This window comes from Odocoileus virginianus, chromosome 13 (genome assembly GCF_023699985.2).
Source record: "Odocoileus virginianus isolate 20LAN1187 ecotype Illinois chromosome 13, Ovbor_1.2, whole genome shotgun sequence".
Taxonomy (NCBI): domain Eukaryota; kingdom Metazoa; phylum Chordata; class Mammalia; order Artiodactyla; family Cervidae; genus Odocoileus; species Odocoileus virginianus.
Genome location: NC_069686.1, coordinates 12441729 through 12463228, shown reverse-complemented (window position 1 = coordinate 12463228; position 21500 = coordinate 12441729). Strand labels below are relative to the sequence as shown.

The 21500-nt window shown below is 40.2% G+C and overlaps 1 protein-coding gene across 10 annotated transcripts in view; it reads left to right on the top strand.

The window, feature by feature from the left end:
- OSBPL6 (oxysterol binding protein like 6) overlaps positions 1 to 21500 on the top strand; it is a 202918-nt gene that overhangs the window by 140863 nt on the left and 40555 nt on the right. For 5 of the 10 annotated variants that reach the window (XM_070475976.1, XM_070475975.1, XM_070475977.1 and 2 more), the window contains 8 exons: positions 3050 to 3172; positions 5520 to 5573; positions 6633 to 6746; positions 6864 to 7034; positions 9920 to 10052; positions 15869 to 15972; positions 16537 to 16629; positions 20974 to 21048. In XM_070475976.1, coding sequence (XP_070332077.1) covers positions 3050 to 3172; positions 5520 to 5573; positions 6633 to 6746; positions 6864 to 7034; positions 9920 to 10052; positions 15869 to 15972; positions 16537 to 16629; positions 20974 to 21048 — 867 coding nt within the window. The remainder of the gene's footprint in view (positions 1 to 3049; positions 3173 to 5519; positions 5574 to 6632; positions 6747 to 6863; positions 7035 to 9919; positions 10053 to 15868; positions 15973 to 16536; positions 16630 to 20973; positions 21049 to 21500) is intronic. The other 5 variants (XM_070475981.1, XM_070475979.1, XM_070475983.1 and 2 more) reach the window with 3 other exon arrangements.

The following is a 21500-nucleotide window of genomic DNA, read 5'->3' as shown; positions in this document are numbered from 1 at the left end:
CTCACTGTTTATAAACAGTGCTCACCTGGATTGAATTACAGTTCAGTATTAAAAAATGAATATACCAAGGCACTCTGCTTTGTACTCCTGAGGACAGTGCCTTTTACTGTCCTAAAAATAGGGTACAGAGCCTGAAATTGTCTCATCAGAAGTGTTTTTTTTTTTTTTTTTTAGGTAGGAAGTGGATTTATTTAGAAAGAAATATTTTTGAAAAAATTACCATATCTAATTAATGGTTCTGACCAGATCAATCACAGTTTCTGACAGTACTTAAGTAGAGAATCACTTTGTAGGTTGTTTTCTCGTGTACAAGGAAGTTTACAGCTCCTTTAAAGGTTCTTAATGTCACCAGATAAGCACTGGCAGCTGCATTTCCGTGAGGGATGTATGAATAGCTCATTCACCAGGCACCCTCAGAGATGACCGAGAAGATGGAGAAATGGCAATGATCTTGGATCAGTTCTCAGGGGTGGTGGTGGTTGTGGGCTTGGGCTTCAGGCAGGAGGAAGCATGATGCTGGCTTCAGAAGCCAGGAGTATCTCCTAGCCTTAATGATGTTAGCATGAAGCAATGTTCAGCCACATCTCCTGGAAACAATTTTCTGTGAAAATCCCAGTCCATTTACACATATTTGAACTTACACATAGATTTGACTCAGCCATAGAACAAGTGGGCTTCCCTGGTGGCTCAGATGGCAGAGAATCTGCCTGCAATGTGAGAGACCTAGATTTGATCCCTGGGGTGGGAAGATACCCTGGAGGAGAGCATGGCAACCCACTCCAGTTTTCTTGCCTGGAGAATCCCATAGGACAGAGGAGCCTGGCAGGCTGCAGTCCACGGGGTCTCAAAGAGTCAGACATGACTTAGCAACTAAGTACGCACAGCCGAAGGCAGGCAGCTTCTGAGATGAAAGAAGACAGAAGAAAGAGGCATGGATGGCAAATATGCAGCCCTCTCCCCTCCCATCTCCGTGGCTGATGTCAGTAGCTGACTATGGCCCCTTGGCCCCTGGGTTCTGTCAGAGCCTCACAGTCCTGCAGCAGACTCTGGACAGCCACCACCCAGACCCGGGGCTGGCAAGTCCATCTGCCCCAAGATAGAACCCCTTGCCATTCCCGCTGAAGCCTCTGTGCCATAGTCTAAAGAAGGTTGCTGATAGAACACCCCTCAGAAGTCAGCTTCCTGAGTCAGATTGGGTCAGTTCATTCTGCAGAGAGGCCTGCCCTGATCCATGAAGCTGCATCCAGCTTTCAAGAGCTGAGGTGGCCAAGCAGGTTGTGGTGGGAGATTTTGCTTCCCTGCTCCATGAGCAGGAGTGCAGCAGTTGTGCACGTGATGTGACCTCATTGTTCCTGCCTCTGCTTCTGCTTGAGTGAGCCCCAAGCCTGAGATCTAAAACACGAGTGTTTACCAGGTCAGCGGTTACTATAGAGCTGCCTGGGCCCTTGGAAATTACCTGGTCCGGGGATTTTAAAACCCAAGACGTTGCTACAGAGCAGCTATCCAACATGGAAGCAGACCCAAGGGGGACTGTGGCAGACTGAAGAAGGGCTGCCATCCCCCAGGGCAGGACCAATATTGCCAGATCTTCAGTTCAGTTCAGTTCAGTCGCTCAGTCGTATCCGACTCTTTGCGACCCCATGAATCGCAGCACGCCAGGCCTCCCTGTCTATCACCAACTCCCGGAGTTTTCTCAAACTCATGTCCATCGAGTCGGTGATGCCATCCAGCCATCTCATCCTCTGTCGTCCCCTTCTCCTCCTGCCCCCAATCCCTCCCAGCATCTTACGCTTCCACAACACTAGAAATTTGGATTTTTAAAGTCTGAAATCCTCTGATTTTTAAATATTGACAATTCATTTTAAAAGCTTTTTTTAAAAACAACATAGATGAACAAAACGTATCTTATGGAAGAGGAAACCATGATTTAGTCTGTTTTTAACAGGAAATTTTTCCAGTGGTCATGTATGGATGTGAGAGTTGGACTATAAAGAAAGCTGAGTGCAGAAGAATTGATGCTTTTGAACTGTGGTGTTGGAGAAGACCCTTTAGAGTCCCTTGGACTGCAAGGAGATCCAACTAGTCCATCCTAGAGGAGATCAGTCCTGGGTGTTCATTGGAAGGACTGATGTTGAAGCTGAAACTCCAATACTTTGGCCACCTGATGTGAAGAGCTGACTCATTTGAAAAGACCCTGATGCTGGGAAGGATTGAGGGCAGGAGGAGAAGGGGCTGACAGAGGATGAGATGGTTGGATGGCATCACCAACACAATGGATATGGGTTTGGGTAAACTCCAGGAGTTGGTGATGGACAGGGAGGCCTGGCGTGCTGTGGTCCATGGGGCCACAAAGAGTTAGACACAACTGAGCGACTGAACTGAACTAGCAGAGGAGGGTGATGATGTGGACTCTAGAAGCTCAGATTCTTGGCCGTGCAGTCGGGTGTTCTTTCCATGGGCTCCCAGCGGTGTGTTTTTCTCACAACGTGTGTCTTCGAAAGCATGGACTTCTTGGTGGGTATTTGGCAAGTGGGGCATTTTATGCTCACTTAGAAATGTCAGCAGCCTCACCAAGGGGAAACAGATGCCCACAGTGCTGCTCTTCAGCCTAACAGATTGTGAGCTACTTAGGCTACCACAGCCTTTTTATTTCTACAGAAAGTCAGGCCCACACACTAATTGAACATGTTTCATCAAAATGATCTTATTTTAAAACTTTAATGTGCCTCTGTCCGCAGAGATGAACTGCCTGGAAAAGTGCATTTTAAATCTTGTGAATACAGGCAATCAAAACCATTCTACCCCAGACTTCACCGCTGTCCAGCTCTTTTCTGATGGCCTGCATTCCTCCAGGTGTACCCAGGAGCGCGTTCTCACTTCGGTTATAAGTGCATAGCTGTGTGTGATGTTAGAGAACGCGCCAGAGTGATGTTCCTGCCTCTAATGGGTTGAGTGTTATTTCAAAAGCAACTTCTACCTTGGAATTTGCTTCTAAGTATGTCATCAAACACTGAGAAATATGTGATTTGTTTTTCTTCTTTTCTCTTAGGAAGCTGACAGCTGGGAAATTATAGAAGGACTGAAAATAGGCCAAACCAATGTCCAGAGACCAGACAAACATGAGGGTTTTATGCTAAAGAAGAGAAAATGGCCTTTAAAAGGCTGGCACAAGGTACCATTTTCATCACATTCATCTTCAGATCATCTTCTTAATTAGAGAGGGTCTTCCTTGGTGTCAGTAAGTGGTTATACAGCCTTATTTTAACCATACAGGCTGCAACCTGTCATATCTATTCGTTCTGTAATGTCTGTAAGCAGAGAAAAAATATTTTATATGATATTTAAAATCCAGTTTACACATATTGTTGTGTACTCTGCTTTATAAACTTCAATTAGGATAAATATGTTCTTATTAAACATTCTTCTAAACCCGAGCTGCTTTTAAATGCATGCATGTATTTCATTGGATGGATTTATACTATATATCCCACCACTACTGAACCAGTTTCCTATTGCTGTGTATACATGTGTCTGAATTTTTACTGTATGATGTTGTGATGAAGATTCTTATACATGAATTTCCATTTAGGTTCTTGGAGTAAATTCCTAGAATTATTGTTTGCCAGTGCAAACTAAAGATGGAAAATTGCTTTCTTGGAAATTTGTCTACTGTCCTTTAGTATATCTGGTGTATTTCTCTCTCCCCAACTCCACATAATTTTTCCATCTTCCAGTTTTAATTATGAAGAAAATATTTTGAACTGTATTGTTGCAATGACCTGAGTAGCAAGAATTCTGGACACTTAGGAGAAGCAAGCTGTCCTCTGTTTTCAATATAAGCCTTTGGATAGACCACCAGGATCTATCTAGAATCACTGGAAGAACAGGTTCATTACTTGCCACATCTGCTGATGGATTTCATCTCAAGGCAGATGGATTTGGGGGTGCAAATGGAGTGGTGGTGGCTGCCCATTGGCTCAAAAATGGAGGTTATGGATTATAACATCCTTGAGGAAATGTATTTTTTGCAAATTAAGGGAAGGACTTAAAAATTAACAGATGGGAAATATTGCCTCAACTCGCTATCTCTGAGGATGGAATGAAAGCCAGTCAGTCTTCTTCTCTCTCACTTGTCAGAAACCTTGACAGTCTCCTTGAACCCATAATATTATACCCGTACCAGGAATCTCTCTTCACCCTTGATCTCTCTTGGATTTTGGTCAACTTGCCTTACACCTTCCTGGAAGCACCTTTGCCTTTCATTCTGACCTTCCCACTTTTCAATTCCTCAAATCAATGGCCTTGCTTATCTCCTCCCCATGACCATCCTATAGGTTATCTCTGCTAGAATTCTTTGATAGATAGAAATGGAAAAATAGAAGAAAGAGGTCAAAAAAACACATTTATCTGAATTGCTGACTTTAGCACTCTCAATCCATGTTTCAGCAAAATTGGCTGTGGTTCAGCTGCAGCTCTTTCTGGATCATCCCTTAGAACGTTTTGCTACATGAGCAGTAGTAGGTCCTCCCTTCATCTCCTTTGCTTCTGGTCTGTGATACTGTATTTATTCAAGCATCAGTCCATTTGATTGCCCGAGTCATAGGCAATCAAAAACTCAAGTATTTTTCAGCTGTAAAGGTTCTTTCCTCCAGTGCTTACTTGCTGCCCCCTAGAACTGTAAGAAAGGGTTACAGTGGCCTTCTGTGAGTTCTGTATAGGGTGTCCCCAGGCCCGGCTGCCTGTCACCTCAGCAGCCTAGAGTTCCTAAGTCACATAAAAACTTCCCAGCCGAGTAATTTACCAGCCACAGTAATTTACCTGCATCTGTGGAGAGTAGAGGACCCTGGACCCATTATTTGACTGAGTCATGGGAGCTGTTTGTTCTCCTGTCAATTGTCCATGGAAGGGAAATCAACCAAAAGAGCTCCTGAGGTTTGTGGATCAAAAATAGCTAGATTTATTTGGACTGGACCAGGAGTATCTTGGAAGAGACAAAAACCACTCCAAATATATCTATTTATTCCCCCTTAATAGAGTTCAGAAATAATTTTTAATCTGTTTTACTAATAGTGAAATGGAAATATTTTTCTAAATGGAGATGCAAGCATATTGATAAGGCTGCTACCCCCACTCCCCCATTAAGAAAAACTGGTGATGGGGGGCATCCATGTGGTCTACTGGTTAGAATTCGGCCCAGGTTTAATCCCTGGTCAGGGAACTGAGATCCCAGAAGCTGTGCGGTACAGCCAAAAAGAAAAGAAAAGAAAACTGTGGTGAAAGATTTCATCCCCATTGGATTATGTGTAAAAGAACCCTACTAGGTAAATGGTATGGAACACGAGCTCAGATTTCCTTACCATTTCATGTGACTGGCTGTGGCCAGGTGCACTAAATTCAAATACATGGAAATGGTCAAACATGTTGATTACTAAGTACCAAGCAATATTAGACCCACACTTGTGAATGTTTTATGTAATTCAAAATACTGATAGTAACTGGGGACTGTTTGGTTCTTGCAGCGTTTTTTTGTCCTGGATAATGGAATGTTAAAGTATTCAAAGGCACCACTTGATGTAAGTAGACAAAAGGATTGGTTTCGAATTCTGCTTGAAGTGAGTCAACACCATAGTATACAAGTGTTGTGCCACAGTTACCAGTTCTGTGTATTTCTGTGCCTGTAAGACTTAACAACCTACCAGACTTCCATGTTGCATGGAAGGTGTGTTTTATGCTTATGCTCAAGCTAGCATAAAATCTCAAACTGCTGCATGAAAATTTAACTATTGTAATGTATGCTGTTAAAAACAGAAGCTTAAACCTAAAAGTCACCAACTAACAAAAATCACCCTTTCTGTCTTAGAAAACTCAAGTAGAATTTTTTCCCTGCATTTCTCAATAAACTATGCTTTATGTGCTTTTTCTGAAATTCAGCCTGTGTTCTTACTGATTTTTTTTTAAGACTTATCTATGGACTTCATTTCTGTTTCATATATTCCTTTATCTTGAGCATCCCAGCTCTAAAATTATTCCAAATTACCTTTCTTTAATATCAAAAGTTACTGTTTGCATGCAAAACTGGAAAGCACTCTCCTTCTTATCATTGTGTGTGGGAGAAATAGCAGAGGACTCAGATTTCAGTTCTGACCCTAGCTCCTTCGTGAGTCAGCTGTGTGTCCTTGATCAGATGAGGGCAGCCAGAAGATGAGCTGCCTGCTCTGTGTACTCAGTCCCGACTGCCCATTTCTACCCTGCAGCTGTCTGCTAGCTGATTACTTGGGTATGTTTGGGGTTGTAGGGCAAAGATGGACCATAGTTATTTTAGGAACCAGAAAAAGTCTCTCTTAGGATGTAAACTGTGTAATCTAGAGTTACAAAGAATTGACATTATAGTTATGCCGAAACAAGATGAGATGAATAGTCTTACTAATTGAAATTGGCATGAAGTCACTGCAACTTCAGCTGTCCTCAGATTAAGGACCTTAACTTCAGAACCTTAGCCATTTCTTCTCTGTTCAGGAGGTGTGATCTTCCATCTCCTGTAGATAAATTAAGTTTACATTAAGCTCACTTCAGTACAGAAACACATCAGATCACATATCCTTTCAGCCTTTTAACCAATCTTTTGATTTCAGATCCAGAAAGGGAAGGTCCATGGAAGCATCGATGTGGGACTCTCTGTCATGTCAATTAAAAAGAAAGCTCGGAGAATAGACCTTGATACCGAAGAACACATCTATCATTTGAAGGTAAAGACACCTTAAAATGGTTTCTCTGCCAATATCTGGGAAGTCATTTGCATAGACTAGTGGTTAGACAGGATATTGGCTTCACCATTACCTATTCCTCTTTTTTAATTGTTGTAGGTGAAATCCCAGGACTGGTTTGATGCATGGGTCTCCAAACTGCGCCATCATCGGTTGTATCGGCAGAATGAAATTGTGAGATCCCCACGAGATGCTAGTTTTCACATATTTCCTTCAACCTCCACAGCTGAATCCTCACCAGCTGCTAATGTTTCAGTTGTGGATGGAAAGGTATGACTTCATTATATAAAAGTCAACCCAGAAATTGCTTGGAAGATTATGCAGACATATTTACTGAGTCTCATTTGACAAACCAGGAAGAAAAGGTTGGCTTTGTAAATTAACTCTCAGAAAACAATAGTGACATTTAGCATCAAAGTTAATTACAAGTATAGAGTAGATTAGATGGAAATGTGGATCACCAAGAGAATTAACAGTTACTTTTCCTATGAATGGACTATATCTTAATTTTACATGGCTTTATAAGCATATTAGAGAGTAGAGTGAACGTTTGGTTAATCAACACCTAGAAATCAATGTCTTCCTGGGTGGTAATAGTGTTTTCAGAATGAAACTTGCTTTTTTGCCTTGAGCTGTAATACATACATGACCATGAAAGAGACCAGTGAATTTCCCCATGATAAGGCAAGTGGGCAAGAGATTGCGATAGTAACATAAGTAGTGGCATGTTTGAGACTAGGCACTGTGTTAAGCGTTGGACATTCATCCATCACTAATCTTGAATATAGCCAAAGCTCAGAGACAGTTAAGCATTTTTCCAGAAGACATTATCAGCTGAGTCTTCATCTCAGCTTCATCTGAGTCTTCATCTTTGTTTCCAAAATTGGTGTCTTTTCCATTGTACCAGATTAAGGGAGACTGAAGCTATTCTTTGGGCTGTTTTTTTCTGTGTTGTTGAAAAACTAGAGGTGTTAACCTGTTAAAAACCAAGGCTAAGTCAATGGAACAGGGAGAGAGCTGTTTTTGCCTTTGCTGCAATAATTAGGTTTTCTGAACCATAGCCACATTGCACTACCCAGGAGTCTTCCAGTTTCTTACTTGGCACCTGATATTGAGAATAGAGACATCTGTGAACAACTGGCTGCCACAGGGAACTGAGTTCAAGTGTGTTTCAGTGAAGGTTCTGCTTTTCTCTGTTTTCCTATGTAGGGATATATGGACTAACATATATCCAAGTTTTCTTACAAAGCATTGAAAAACCTTATGGGGTGACTGGAAGACTCATCAAATCAGATTAAACTAAATACAGCTGTATTTAGCTATTGCTGTTTTGATGGAAATCACTGAAGTAATTTTTGTTAAATCCTGTTAATTATATTCGGTTGACCCAAAAGTTCATCCAGGTTTTTCCATAACATCCTACAGAAACACGCAAAAGAACTTTTTGGCTAACCCAGTATTTCACAAGGCTCTCAAACGTATTTCATTCTGGAATATCTCTCTCCTAGAAACAGGGTGTTAGATTAACCCTAATACTAACTGCTTCTGAAATATAAGAAAATGAACCAATTGTTGTTTAGTCACTAAGTCATGTCCAACTCTTTTGTGACCCCATGGACTCTGCCAGTCTCCTCTGTCTGTGGGATTTTTCAGGCAAGAATACTGGAGTAGGTTGCCATTTCCTTCTCTAGGGGACTAATGAATGTTATTAGGGAACAGGTCACTTACTGAGTAACACACACAGGATGTTCAAGATAGTCCCCAAGATTCTCTGGGCCTCCTGTGTTCTCATCACAAAATGGAATGAATCCCAGAGTTAGTCCAAATTAAACAAGAAATGTATTCTAGATGGATATTAAAAATACATACATATTTAATCATTTGTTTCTTCCAGCTTCTGCCTGTGTCTTTGGCACAGTGTTGATAAAAGATGTATTATTTTCATCTCTTGTGTTATGTATTAAATCACTTGGGTGACATCTGAGACTGGAGAACTGAAACCAAATCCTCCCCATTGTTTGCCTTGGAATAAGAAAGGGCTTCAGCTCTGGTTTTCATAGATGTATTGCTCTCATTACAAACAACATACCGCTAAGATCTAACTTGGTGAAAGATTTCCATTACATTTATCAAAGTGCAATAAAGAGTGAAAAGAGCTTTTTATCACTTTGCTTGCATTCTAGGCATCAAATGATGAGGTTTCAGAATGTTAATTGCTTTGTGGCCCTGTGTGGGTAATAAATAAGTCTGGGTTTGCTAAGCATGCACATCCTTCACTTCATAATGATTTACAAGAGACACAATCAGTTGTAATTGAATATTAAAGTTAGATACGGAGCTTTAAAGTTGTTTCAGGTTTAGGGGAATACGTTTCTGCTTTTTTCTTGGAGTGTTTCTTACACTCACTTTAGTATCTACATACTTCATACAACTTTATTTCACATAAAATCTCTTTAACAGAAAGTCTGTCAGCTATAGATAATAATAACTTGCCAAGGCTGGCTTTTTTTTTTTTTTTTTTTGCCATGCTGTGTGCCTTGTAGAATCTTACTTTACTGACCAGGGATTGAACCCAGGCCCCCATCAGTGAAAGTGCTGAGTCCTCACCACTGAAGTGCCAGGGAATTCCCAAGACTGCCATTTTATATGTTACAGTTTTCAATATGCAATGCCATACTGAATATGCGGTTTTCAATATTTTGATGGAAAGGATGCTTGCTGGTGCATAATGTATTTAAGAATCACAAGTGGCTGATAACACCATGAGTTAGTCATAAGGGTACAGAGAGCTTTCAAAAAGTAAAGGCCTTCAGTCGTGAGTTGAGGACTGCAAGAAGGACACTATCAACCATAACTTAGTGAGTAATCAAAAACCATTGAAAATTTGAGTTGGCAGGTCCTTGCAAGTATAAGATTCATAAACATTGTCCACTTCATTGTACAGCGGAGATGGCAGCTTAACAAGTGTTGTGGTCACCTATGAAATTTGACTCCCCTGAGCTTGTACCACATTTAACCAAGAGGCTTCTTCCATATTTTGAGCTTGTCCTTCCCCCCCACTTTTTTTAATGTCACTTTGAGGAGGCTAGTGTTCTTTTTAGTCATTTACATGTACTATTCCTGCCTAACCCTACACATTTTTCTGTTCACTGTAGGTGCAGCCAAACAGCTTTCCATGGCAGTCCCCTCTGCCCTGTAGCAGCAGCCTCCCTGCAACCTGCACGACCGGCCAGAGCAAGGTGGCAGCCTGGCTCCAGGACTCGGAAGAGATGGACAGGTGTGCGGAAGGTCAGTTCATGCCCAGCGTGGGCTCTCAGGGTGAGCCAACAAGACAGACACGAAAGGGGCAAATTCTATGGGTCCTGCACCTTTCAGGTTTCTTACCTGTCCATTCCCCTGCACCCTCAGAACTACTGAATCTGGTTTCACCCCTACGCTGACTCCCACCCACTTCAACCCTCTCACCTCATTTCCTCAGCAGTTTCCTCTGGCTTCCTTAGCCTCCCACACCCTGGACCCTGGGGGCGATCACCCACCTGAGTGCTTCCTCGGGAGCAGCCTCCACCCTCTCTCCTGACAGTCCACTAGGTCACTTACACGGCCGCCTTCTCTGCTGCTCTGTCTGGCCCACAGAACTGTGTGTGTTCCCCAACTACCAGCAATAAACAGCCATGTTATACTGCATCTTATAGCCACAGTTGCCTGGTGTGGTGTCCCACTGTGGATTAGTCCTTGAAGACTCTGAACTAGTACACAATTCCTTCATTATACCATCTCTCAGCCTCTTGACCTACAGAAGCTTTTTCCTTCCATGTCATGAACCTGAGCATGTTGGTTCAAACTGGATCCGCAGACCATTTCCAGTCTGTGAGACGGCTTTCATTTGACATTCAAAAATGAAAAGAAAAAAAAAATAATAATAACAGGTATTTAGTAAATCTAAATTGATTTAATTTTTAAATTATTTTTTAGGTAATATTGGGCCTCTTTTTTTAATATTAAATTTTTTCCTTTATAAAGTTATGGTGAAAGGAGATGTTACATTATTGTGTGACCTCAGTTAGAAAAATTGAAATTTGGTGATCTGTGTTCATGCCCTGACCAAAACAAGTTTTTTTTTGCTCTACACATGTATGAACTCAAAGTCTGCGGCATTTTTATTAGTTCTCACCACATCCCAAGCTCAGTATTTATGTGAAAAATATGACTTTAAGGGGGATGTTATATTCATGAAGTGTGTCAAGCTGACATTCCATTGAAAAGGTTTTACTTGAGTGTATACACAAAACACAGATATCACTTTGCCTTTGTGAACTTCAGGTTGGGGAAGAGGCCGAGCTCACTGTCCTACATACGGAAGACTCGCTCACCTCTGCGGCTCTGCCAGTCTCCTCTCCTTTCTGCCTCCTTGTACATGCTTGTGGCGTTCAACCTGGCCACTAACGTTGTTGAAAAGATGGAGACTGTCCACCGGGACAGAAGTGCATTCATGTGACCAAGATAGACAGACATTGGCCGTGATGCCAAGAAGCCCCTGACTGGTGGGGGATGTCTTTGCGTCCCTGTGTGCTTCTGAATACCCTGTGGCCCGTCCCTGTGCCCTTTGGCCAGTCTCGGGGGCGACCCTCCTTTCTTCCCATCCTGACGTCTCCATATGTGTCCTCATCCTGCCGTTCTCTTCTCCTTCAGGATTTAGCGGAGGAATGATCTCTTCTCTTGGAAACAACCTAAGTCTCTCCCACTTTCCTTGTTCCTGCCTACAGACTCCAGCTTCTCTCCCCTAAGGTGACTTGGCCGTTATGACTCTATGGCCAGAGCCTTCTTGGCAACAAGAGGCCATCTGATTTCTGCTGTGTTCTCAAGCCTCATCCTCTGACCCGCCCTGCAAGACCTTGTCTAATGAGCCTCCGCTTTTAGGTCCTGTGAAGTTTTCCCTTTTTTTCCAGTTGTTCCTCCTTTATTTCACTGGGATTCTACTCTGGTCAGCCTTGGTTGTGGAGATGATCAAGATTGAGTATTCTGCTTTTAGCTTCAATAATAATAAGCTTAGTTTATTGAGTGCTCATGTGGGTCAGGCACGGAGTTAAGTGCTTTACATATGTGGTCTTTTATACATTTTCAGAATAGTACCAAGCAGGAATTGTGAGCCATATTTTTATAAATAGGAAAACCACAGCTCAGAGAGGTCGAGTAACTTGTCCATGTTACATAGCAAGTACTTGGCAGAGCTGCAGGGCTAACCCTGATCAACTTGATCCTAATACCATGCTCAGTGCTTTGGAAACAATAGGCATGCTCTAACCACAGTCTCTATTATGATGATGATAGTGATGATAAGATGGCAGTGGTCGTGGTGGCAGTTGATAGGATGGGTCACGTCTTGTGCGGCAGGTGCTGTTCTAGGTGTTTTGTATGCATTGACTCATTTAATCCTCTCAATGCCGCTTTACAGGTGAGAAAACATAGGTTCAGAGAAGTCAGGTCACTTTAACCAAGTTGACACAGCTAGTGATAGTGGAGCTGGCATTCAGACTCATGGTCTGAGTCTGGAGCGTGTGCTCTTAATCACTGTACCATATCTCCCTCAGAAAGGCGGGACACTCTTTGTGTCTCAGTCCTCTGTACCCAGCCTGTGCTGCATTCCCACCCGCTCCCCTTACTGTTGACCCTTTCTGTTGATGCACTCGGTCACGCTGTCTTCTCAGCCTGTCAAAACCCAATTCTGTCTCCTCTGTGAAAACGGCCCCAGTTGCTGGATTCCCCTGTGTTTGTCGGTGCTGCCGTCATAACCACTCCTGAAACCTCTGTCGTCTCTGCCCCACCCAACCTGTCCATCCCACTGAGGCTGAGGTCGTTGTTTCTTTGGAACCACTCCCCCTCATCTGCCTTCCTCTGGAATTCCATTTCTGCCAGCCTAACTCATGCTCCCTCTTTGCTCACCAGCCTCTGACTGGTACCCGCACCCTCAGTCTCTTGCTCTGTGACTCCATGGCTCTCAGAGGCTCCTGGGGAACTCCTCTTCTTGGATATGCACTTAGCAGGCATCATCCCATTGCCCTTGGCTGTGAGATATATGTATTACTGCTGCCCCCACTTTGCCGATGAGGAAAGTGAAATGCGTGGAGGTTAAGGAATCTTCGCAGTTATGCACTGCCCTGATGGAGAGCCTGGGGCTCCAACCAACCCACAGACTCCAGCCAACCCACATTTAGTAATCCCAAAGCCAATTCTTTGTTCACTATATAAAATATGTAGTCCCTTAAGACCACTATTTCTTAAAATAACTTTTTGCAAACATCTCTTCGAGTGGTTTTCTGTGGACTCTTGGGCTGTAGTCCAAACTACTTAGCCCAGCATTTAACATCCAACTTTCAGCTTTCTAGACCTGCCTACCCTTTCAACCTTGCCTTCCATAGGCTGAATTAAATTTACGTGCTATCTCCAGAGTGTCCTTGCACATTCCTGCCTCCACGCCTTCGCACAGGCTGTTCTCAACCTGCTGTGACCACTCTGCCCTTCTCCATCTTCCTAGTTTTCTGGATCCTCTGTCAATCCTCCAGACCCACAAAAGTTTCTCCTGTCTTATCTACTCTGACGACCTCAAACCACAATAACTATCCCTTTCTTGAACTACCACAGCACTTTTTTTTTTTGTCTATTCTGATTATTTTATAGAGTCCCATTATTGAGGTTGGTTGCAATTCAAACGTTCATCATGTAACATCTTCTTGAACCCATAACACAGTACATTTATAGTTCCAGTACTTAAAGAGGTTAGCTATTCATAGGTCTGGATGTCTGTCAGTCCAGAGCTTAAGTATATAAGGGAGTTTCTTAGCTCTTGGAGCGCACTTTTTCTCACAGATGCAAAATGTTAAATTAGTATTTTATGTGCTTTCCTTGTGTACCAGTATATGCCATCACTGAAATAGGTACATAATAGTTAAGGTACAGATTATTTATTGTATATATTTTCTTTAAACCAGAATGTAAGTTCCATAAATCTTACTTTATTGCTATATTCCCTATGCTTAAAACTGTGTTGGTTACATAGTATCTTCCTAACCAGTGGTACCGAAATGAAGTAGTAAATGGATAACTTTGGATGTGCTCTGAGTACGTAGTCATCAGTTGTGTCCGACTGTTTGCAACCCTTTGGATTCTGGTCCACAAGGCTCCTCTTTGTGTGGGATTTTCCAGTAAGAATACTGGGGTGGGTTGCCATTTCCTTCTTAGGGGATCTTCCTGACCCAGGAATCAAACCTGTGTCTCCTGTATTGCAGGCAGATTCTTTACCCACTGAACCATCGGGGAACCTTAATTTATTTAATCATTGCACAATTGGATAACATGTTTCTTTTTATTTTTTAATTTAACTTTTTATTTTATGTTAGAGTATAGTTGACTTACAATGTTATGTTTGTTTCAGCAAGGCAATTCAGTTATACATATACATATATTCACTCTTCCAGACTCTTTTCCCATATAGTTTATAACAGAATATTGGATAGAGTTCTTTTTAGGACTAAGTAGGAATGATGAGAAAATAAGTAAACTGCTATATACTTAAGTTTTCAACTTTTTACCATAATAAACTATCTCAACAGTCCTTTCTTGGAGTAATTTTTCCTTTTTCCCAGATTCTAAAAGTAGATTTAATCTTGATTTAATGAAATTCTAGAGATTTTTTTAAAAAGGTATTTTTATTGTCTTGGGTAAATTTTTATAATCCTTATGTACAGCCAGACACCTAGGCAAGGAGTAAAATTCTGCCAAGGATTTAATTTCTTCCATATTTTAAATGATAGGAGTGTCAAGAAGTGGTGAGGCTCATTCCAAATTAAGGCTCTAGAAGAATGATTAAACATAATGCAATTAATATTCCATAAAGACAGTTTCTAGTTTTCAGAAAATTTTCTCATCTATAGTCTCAGTTGCAACTTTCATTAAGAAGGCAAGAGAGTAAATATTAACTGTTACCATTCAACAGGTAAGAAAACTACAGCTGAGAAAAATAAAATAAATCAATGTTTCCCAACCCTTAGTTTTGAATCCTTTTGCCTTCAATCAAATCCATTCACCAAGTTCTATTTCCCTTCTGTTAGAAAGGGTTTTAAGCCCCATTTTTAGATCTCTATACTACCTACATATACCATTTGTATAGAATAATCACAGTTATTAAGAAGAATGAATGTAATATTTAGCAAATAGAATGCTTAATGGATAGGTAGTGTTAGGTTATGTCCCTGTCAGCATGGCGCTTATGATGCAGCTTTAAGGCAAGTTAAAATGAGGTCTCTCTTCACCATCTTTCTCGTCTTCCCTCCAACCCCTTCCTTCTTTCTTTGTATTGCTTTTCTCTCTCATCTCTTCCCTTTTATCTTTTGTATTTCCTACCCATCTGAGCCACTTGTTTTATTTTCTTTGTGGGGGAAACGGGAGGAGTACAATGGTGCTGCCCCCCCTGAAATGAGGAGGGGGTGATGGAAGGGTCCTGGCCTCCTCGGCATGGTCTTCTGCCACCTCCGCTGGTCATTTCCTCTCTTGAGGAATGTAAAGGTCACTGATGGCCAAGAGTTCCCCGGAAGAGCCACAGCAGCACTTGAATAGCTCACCCAGACCCCAGCCTGGGGCAGATGCTGCTGAGAGATGGAGCCTGGGGGGGCCTGGCCCCTAGTGTATTGCTGCTGCCCTGCTCTCTGTAGGGTGTGCAGGCCTTCTGAGTCCTACACACGAACACATTCACAGCAGGTAGGCAGGTTCCTAAAAGCAAAACTGGATGACCACTGAAGTTCCCTGGAGTGTGCTTCTGATGTGACAACGGCCGTCTCAGCAGAATCTCCCAATTTCACTGAGATTTTAATAGCCTTCTTACTAATTGTTCATCTGTAAGAGTGGGTTTTGAACTCATGCAGCAAATAATCAATGGTTTTATAGTTCTAAACTAGAGAAGGGTCTGTTTTCTTTCATTTGCCAGTATCATCGTCCTGTAAACTTAGATCTACCTTATCATATTTGCCATAATTTGGATAGACTGCCTTTTTTTATCATCACCACCACTTCCTGCCCAGTTGTAACATATTTTTATTTCTAATCTGTTTTAGACCTTGCACACTGCCAGTCAAACCTTGTGGAACTTAGCAAACTCCTGCAAAATTTGGAAATACTTCAGAGAACTCAGTCAGCACCTAACTTTACTGACATGCAGGTAAAGATATTATAGCTGCTTGTCAAAGGAACTTAAAATATTCACTCAGAATTTTTACTGGACTTTTATATGAATATATAAGGTAATATTTAAAGGGATATAACTATAATACAGATTAGTTTATATTCTGGAGTTATTCTTAATATTTTTGAATCTTGGTGTCATTGTGTTAAGATGTCTTTTTTAAAATGTTGTACATTTAAATACAGAATAACTATAAGTGAATATCTGAGTCATTCTTCTACATTTATGTTACATTAGAAATGATAATTATGAAGGTATAATTTGGGTCCTGTAAGAATTTGTGCTATCTTTTCAAGTAGCAAAAAAACACCAAAGATGTCTAATCCTATTTTCATTTTGTATAGCAGAAAAATGTGTTTTGTTTTTGTCTCTGCTTTTAATACCCTTTATGCATCAGATGCACCTTTATCTCCTGGCTGGTTTGCTTTAGGTATCTAACAATGATTCTTTACTAACTTGCTGTGCTCTCTTTGTCTATGCCTATATTATCTGTGTTAACTTAATAACGCTTTGTTGCTTTTAACTATTTATGCAATGTAGGCTAACTGTGTAGATATTTCAAAGAAAGACAAGCGGGTCACAAGACGATGGAGAACAAAAAGTGTCAGCAAAGATACAAAAATACAACTGCAGGTACAGACCTTACTTTTCCTTCATTCATATTTATAGATTTTTTTTAATATTAGTATTTATATATCAGTTCTTAGAAGTTTAAAAGTTTAAAGCAACTGTTAACTGCTTTAAAGCTAGTGCTTTTCAGACTGAGTTATATTACCTAAAATAGTGAGAAATCTATTCTTATTGTGGCATAAGTAAAAAGAATGTAAAAGAAAGCTTAAAATTATGTAATATAGCTATCTACTGGCATTTTCATTCTCAGTTATGGCCATTGAACCTTATTTTAACAAAAAGTCACCTTAAAAATCTAGACTAAAAATCAAATGGGTTGTAATGAACATTTACATATACTAAATCTTAAAAGAGCCTTTTCTGTGTTAGTGTTGTCCAATCTTATATCTATCAATACATGAGATGAAGACTGCAATAGGTTAGAAATGAACAAACTTGGATTCTAGTCTAATCACTGTGATTTCCTGGCAGTATAATCTCATTTATTTCTATTAAATTGTCTGGGCTTCCATTAACTTCTGGGTAAAGTGATAGAGTTGCTTTAGTGACCTCTGAATTGCCTTTCAACTCTAAAATTCTGTGATTCTACAAAAATAGATATTATTGGCCATCAACAGCTACTTTTAAAATTTGAACTAATGCCTTCATGATTCATAATAAATTTACTTAAAATTAATTTAAAATAAGTTATATGAATAGTTGAAAAATTTTAAAGTAAGATCCTCTTATGTCATTGCATTGCAATGATACAAAATATGGTAAATGCCTACAACCTCTCATGTTAAAATTCATGTTACTTTCAGATCTTTAAGCTTGAAATTTTACCACTCCAGTCCTAACTATATATTAATATTATAAAGGACTCTTGCCCTGCACAATCAGAATTAGACTTCTTATTTTGCTTTTCTTTTTGTTATGCAATAAATCAATCTGTAACACAAAAGAAGGACTGCTTTTTAGAATATTTCAGTGTCTTTTAAATAAGAACAATAATTCTTCCTTAATTCTGATTTTATTGATAACATTCTTTGTGTTTTAATTCTAAATGTGTAAATAACCAATTCTTTGTTACTTTGCTTACTAATCTGATTTATTTGAAAATAGATTTTTGCAAGCATTAAAGATCTATTTTTTTTTAATTTAGAATGTCCACATTGTGTGAACACAATTTTTTGTGGTCTTTTGTTCAGTATGTTTTTCTGTTTTTTCCCTTCTATTCAGAAAATTAATACTGTAGAGACAAATGTGCCAAATGACTTCACAAGGAATTGCCTAAAATTGCTTTTGGGAATACCATATTTTTGAGCAAGTGGTTGTCTAGTTTTGTGTGTATTTTTAAAACATAGTATCTATGGTTATCATAGGCAGGAAAAGAGAACCTTAACTGTAAATAGAATAACTGAAGAAGGCCAGCATCATAGGAAAATGCACAGATGTGGGTAGATACCATTTCGATCTTGGTTTTTATAAGATATCCCATTGAGCATATTGCCATTCACAACTATGGTCTGGAGTAGGTTGGTTCTCAGTGACTGAGCACAGTACCGCTGGCTGTCTTGTTACAGTTTCAAGGACCACCACAGTCACTCACTCACAAACAGAATGCCACTCCGAATAACCCTCCCATTCACGGGCTGTGCTTTTCAATGTGTGGAGACTTTGATGAAGGTTTTTCTTTTTTTTTAATCATCCAAAGAAGTTGTTCAAAAAGCAGGAAAATATTCTTCTTTCATATTTATATGACATTTTGGGGTTGATTGTTCTTAAAGTTTCATTTATGCTCTATTGCCTTGTTTCTGTTTTGCCAAAGAGTGGCAAAATGGCCCTTGTGATTCTAGTTTAATTATTTGGGGGAGAATTGAAATCATTTCATCCCCATACTCAAAGAAAATGTTAAACTTTCAAAAGTAGGAAATTTAATTCCAACTCCAGTGGAAATAAATAGACAAAGGGATGGTGGTAAGCTGTTAGTCATTCCCAGAAAAACCTCACTTCCACTTGAAATGGTAAAACAAAGGATCATAGGGTAAATGCTACAGAATTTAGTACAACCCCTAGACTTTTTCTGCTCACTCAAACTAGCGACCTTCCAAGACCCCTTAGAATGCCCATTCTCTATGACTGTGAAGTTACCAGAAGTTTCTTCACCATCATACCTTACTGGGGAACCATAAAAATTAGCCAGCAATGACTATGACTAATATGAATGTCATTACTCATCAGTTTTTTACCTACAGAAAGGCATAGCATTTATTTTCACTGTGATGGATTAAACATACCCACCACTTTCTCCCACCCTAATATTGCAGATTTCCTCCTCCTGTTTTAAATGTTTCTTGACCATTAGAACTGCATCTTATGGTTCCAAGTATTTGTTTTGAGCTCATAATGGTCTCACTACTTGAATCACTTTCTCTGAATGAGAGGCTTTTTGCAGTAAATGGCTCATTTTTCGTCCTCTCTGTCATTTAGAACGTTTAGTCCACCAGCCATTTATGGAGGAAATCTAAACTGTCTTGTGGTGGTGGTGGCAGTGGTTACTATTATTTCTGTTGTTGTTATGGATCTTGTTTTATGGAACTTGGTCTTTAGCATTCTGTAGTTGTAATTGAAATAATTATAAAATAGATCATTTTAAAAATTGACCTCAGAAAAGTAAAAAATGAAGAACATGTTAAACTAGATGTTTGATTGCTTATTCTTACATAAGTACACTATTGATTTGAATGTGAATGTTAAAATTTGGACCACATTTCTACATGAAGCTACTGGGAAGTTAGCTCAAGAATCCATTGAGTAATTCATTGGAGGCAGTAGGTGGCCTTGAAGTCTCTGTGGAATTACCTGTTAGGAGAAATATTCCCTGTGTCTCAAAATTCAAATTTCTGGTTCTAATAAAAATCTCGGTATCATCATTATGCAATAAAACAGTTTGGTTGTGTTTTAAATGAGTGGAGGATGGCAAAAAGAGAATGATTTTATAAGGGTTGCTGGAGAAGAGATTACTACTAGATTTCCTGTGTTAGTAATAGCATGAATTAAATACTAGGTCCCTAGGTATTGGAGAGAATGAGAAATAGTTGGAGGTACGGGGTAGCAGGTAAATGATCTGTTGTCATTCATTCATCCTGGATCTCACAGGAGCGCAAATTACACTGAAGAGTAAAACTACATTCTTTCTCTCTTTTTTTAACTACAGTAGGCATAAAGAGATTTTGTATAGAAAATGTTTTGTCTGAAACCGATTATGTATGTGTGTTTGTGTTTAATAATCATATACGTGTATGTACACAAAGGATTTGTGAAGATGGGAGAGAAATGTGAATGTAATTTGGAAAATTTAAAGAGAATTGGAGGTATAAGAATTTAAAATATTTTCCTGTTGTCCAAAAAGACTAACATAGCCATGCTGTGTTTTTTTTTTTCCCTCAGTCTGACTGTTATGTGACTCTGAGAACATTTCAGTTAATTGGAACTGAAATTAATTCTCACAACCTTGAAGAGTCAGGGTCTGTCAAATGCAGGCACAGTTGAGTTGATTAGAAGGAAATATTATTATCCCTTAATCCTGTCCACCAAAAAGAGAAAAAAGAAAGAAAAGCTTCTTCTTTCTTCTACTGGCATAGGTGCACATCACTAAATGAAACATAGGCCTTCAGATTTTCATATTTGATTTTTATAGGTGTTGTCCCAACACACTGAGGACATTGAGATTTACCTTCCTATTCTCTGGGGACTGGCTTCCTCCTTGGAAAATTCTTCAATCCGAAAATCCCAACACCATTCTTAATACTGAATCCCAGAGACCTTTATAGGAGGAGAGAAAGTGGGGAGTTGAATATTCCTGGTATCCTTCCCCTTACTTTTCCTCCCAGCAAGAAACAAAAAAATTCTTCCTGGCCAACAGGAGGCTCTCATTACAACCTGTTTGTTTTAGCCTTTGCATTTTATTTATTTAGTCACTTTCCCCTGAACTTATTTTTCCTTTGCTTCCGTTTACTGAATGGCCTTTTGGCTTCGTATAACATGGCATTGCATGAATAAAACAAAAGGTACATTGATTTTACCTTGAAACCGTAAGCTCTTTATCGCTTCATAACTTTCCATCTCCTTTTGGGGTAGGGGTTATATTCAGCAAATAGATTTAAGTGTTTGGGTGGTCTGCCATAATAAACTTTTCTCATGGCGTGAATACTCTTTCAGGCTCTTTTCAATGCTAAGATTTAGCAAAAGTCAACTTCAGTTAAGAATTCTCCCTCTCCCCTGTCTGACTGTCTTTCATCCTCCCGTATCCTCCCCCTCCCCACCCCGTGTTTTCTGCCCCCTCCTCTTCTCATTCACTGTCAGGAAGGGCCATCTGCGAAGGGCCAGTTCAGCACAACTCGGCGCCGGCAGAGGCTAGCAGCAGCAGTGGCCACAACAGTGAGTGGATTTCAATCTCCAGTGGATGTTTAAAGAGAATGAGAAGCTGTGCACTGCTCTCATGCCCCTGCTCTAAGGGTGCCACTTGCGGGGATGGCAGCAAGCACAGCCTCCTGGGTTGGGGGAGCTCTCACGTGTTCTCTGACTGTCTGCGTGGCAGGCGTCTCACACACACGGGTGTTTGGGTTTGCAGTGGAAAACCATCATGTGATCCAGATCTCTACTCCCACTCTCAGGGTTAGAGACAGTTTAAATTCAAGGATGTGTGTGGGATTTCCTTAAATGGTATGAGCTAGTGAGGGGTGGGGTTGGTTTTTGTTTGGTTTGGCTTTTTGCCATACTGATCTTAGAACCTTTGCTAACTGATTTCAGTTTTTCTAAGCAAAGTCAGTTACTACAGACATAAATTGTGCTTTTTTGGTCGCAATGTGACTGTTTGAAAAGGTGAGAAT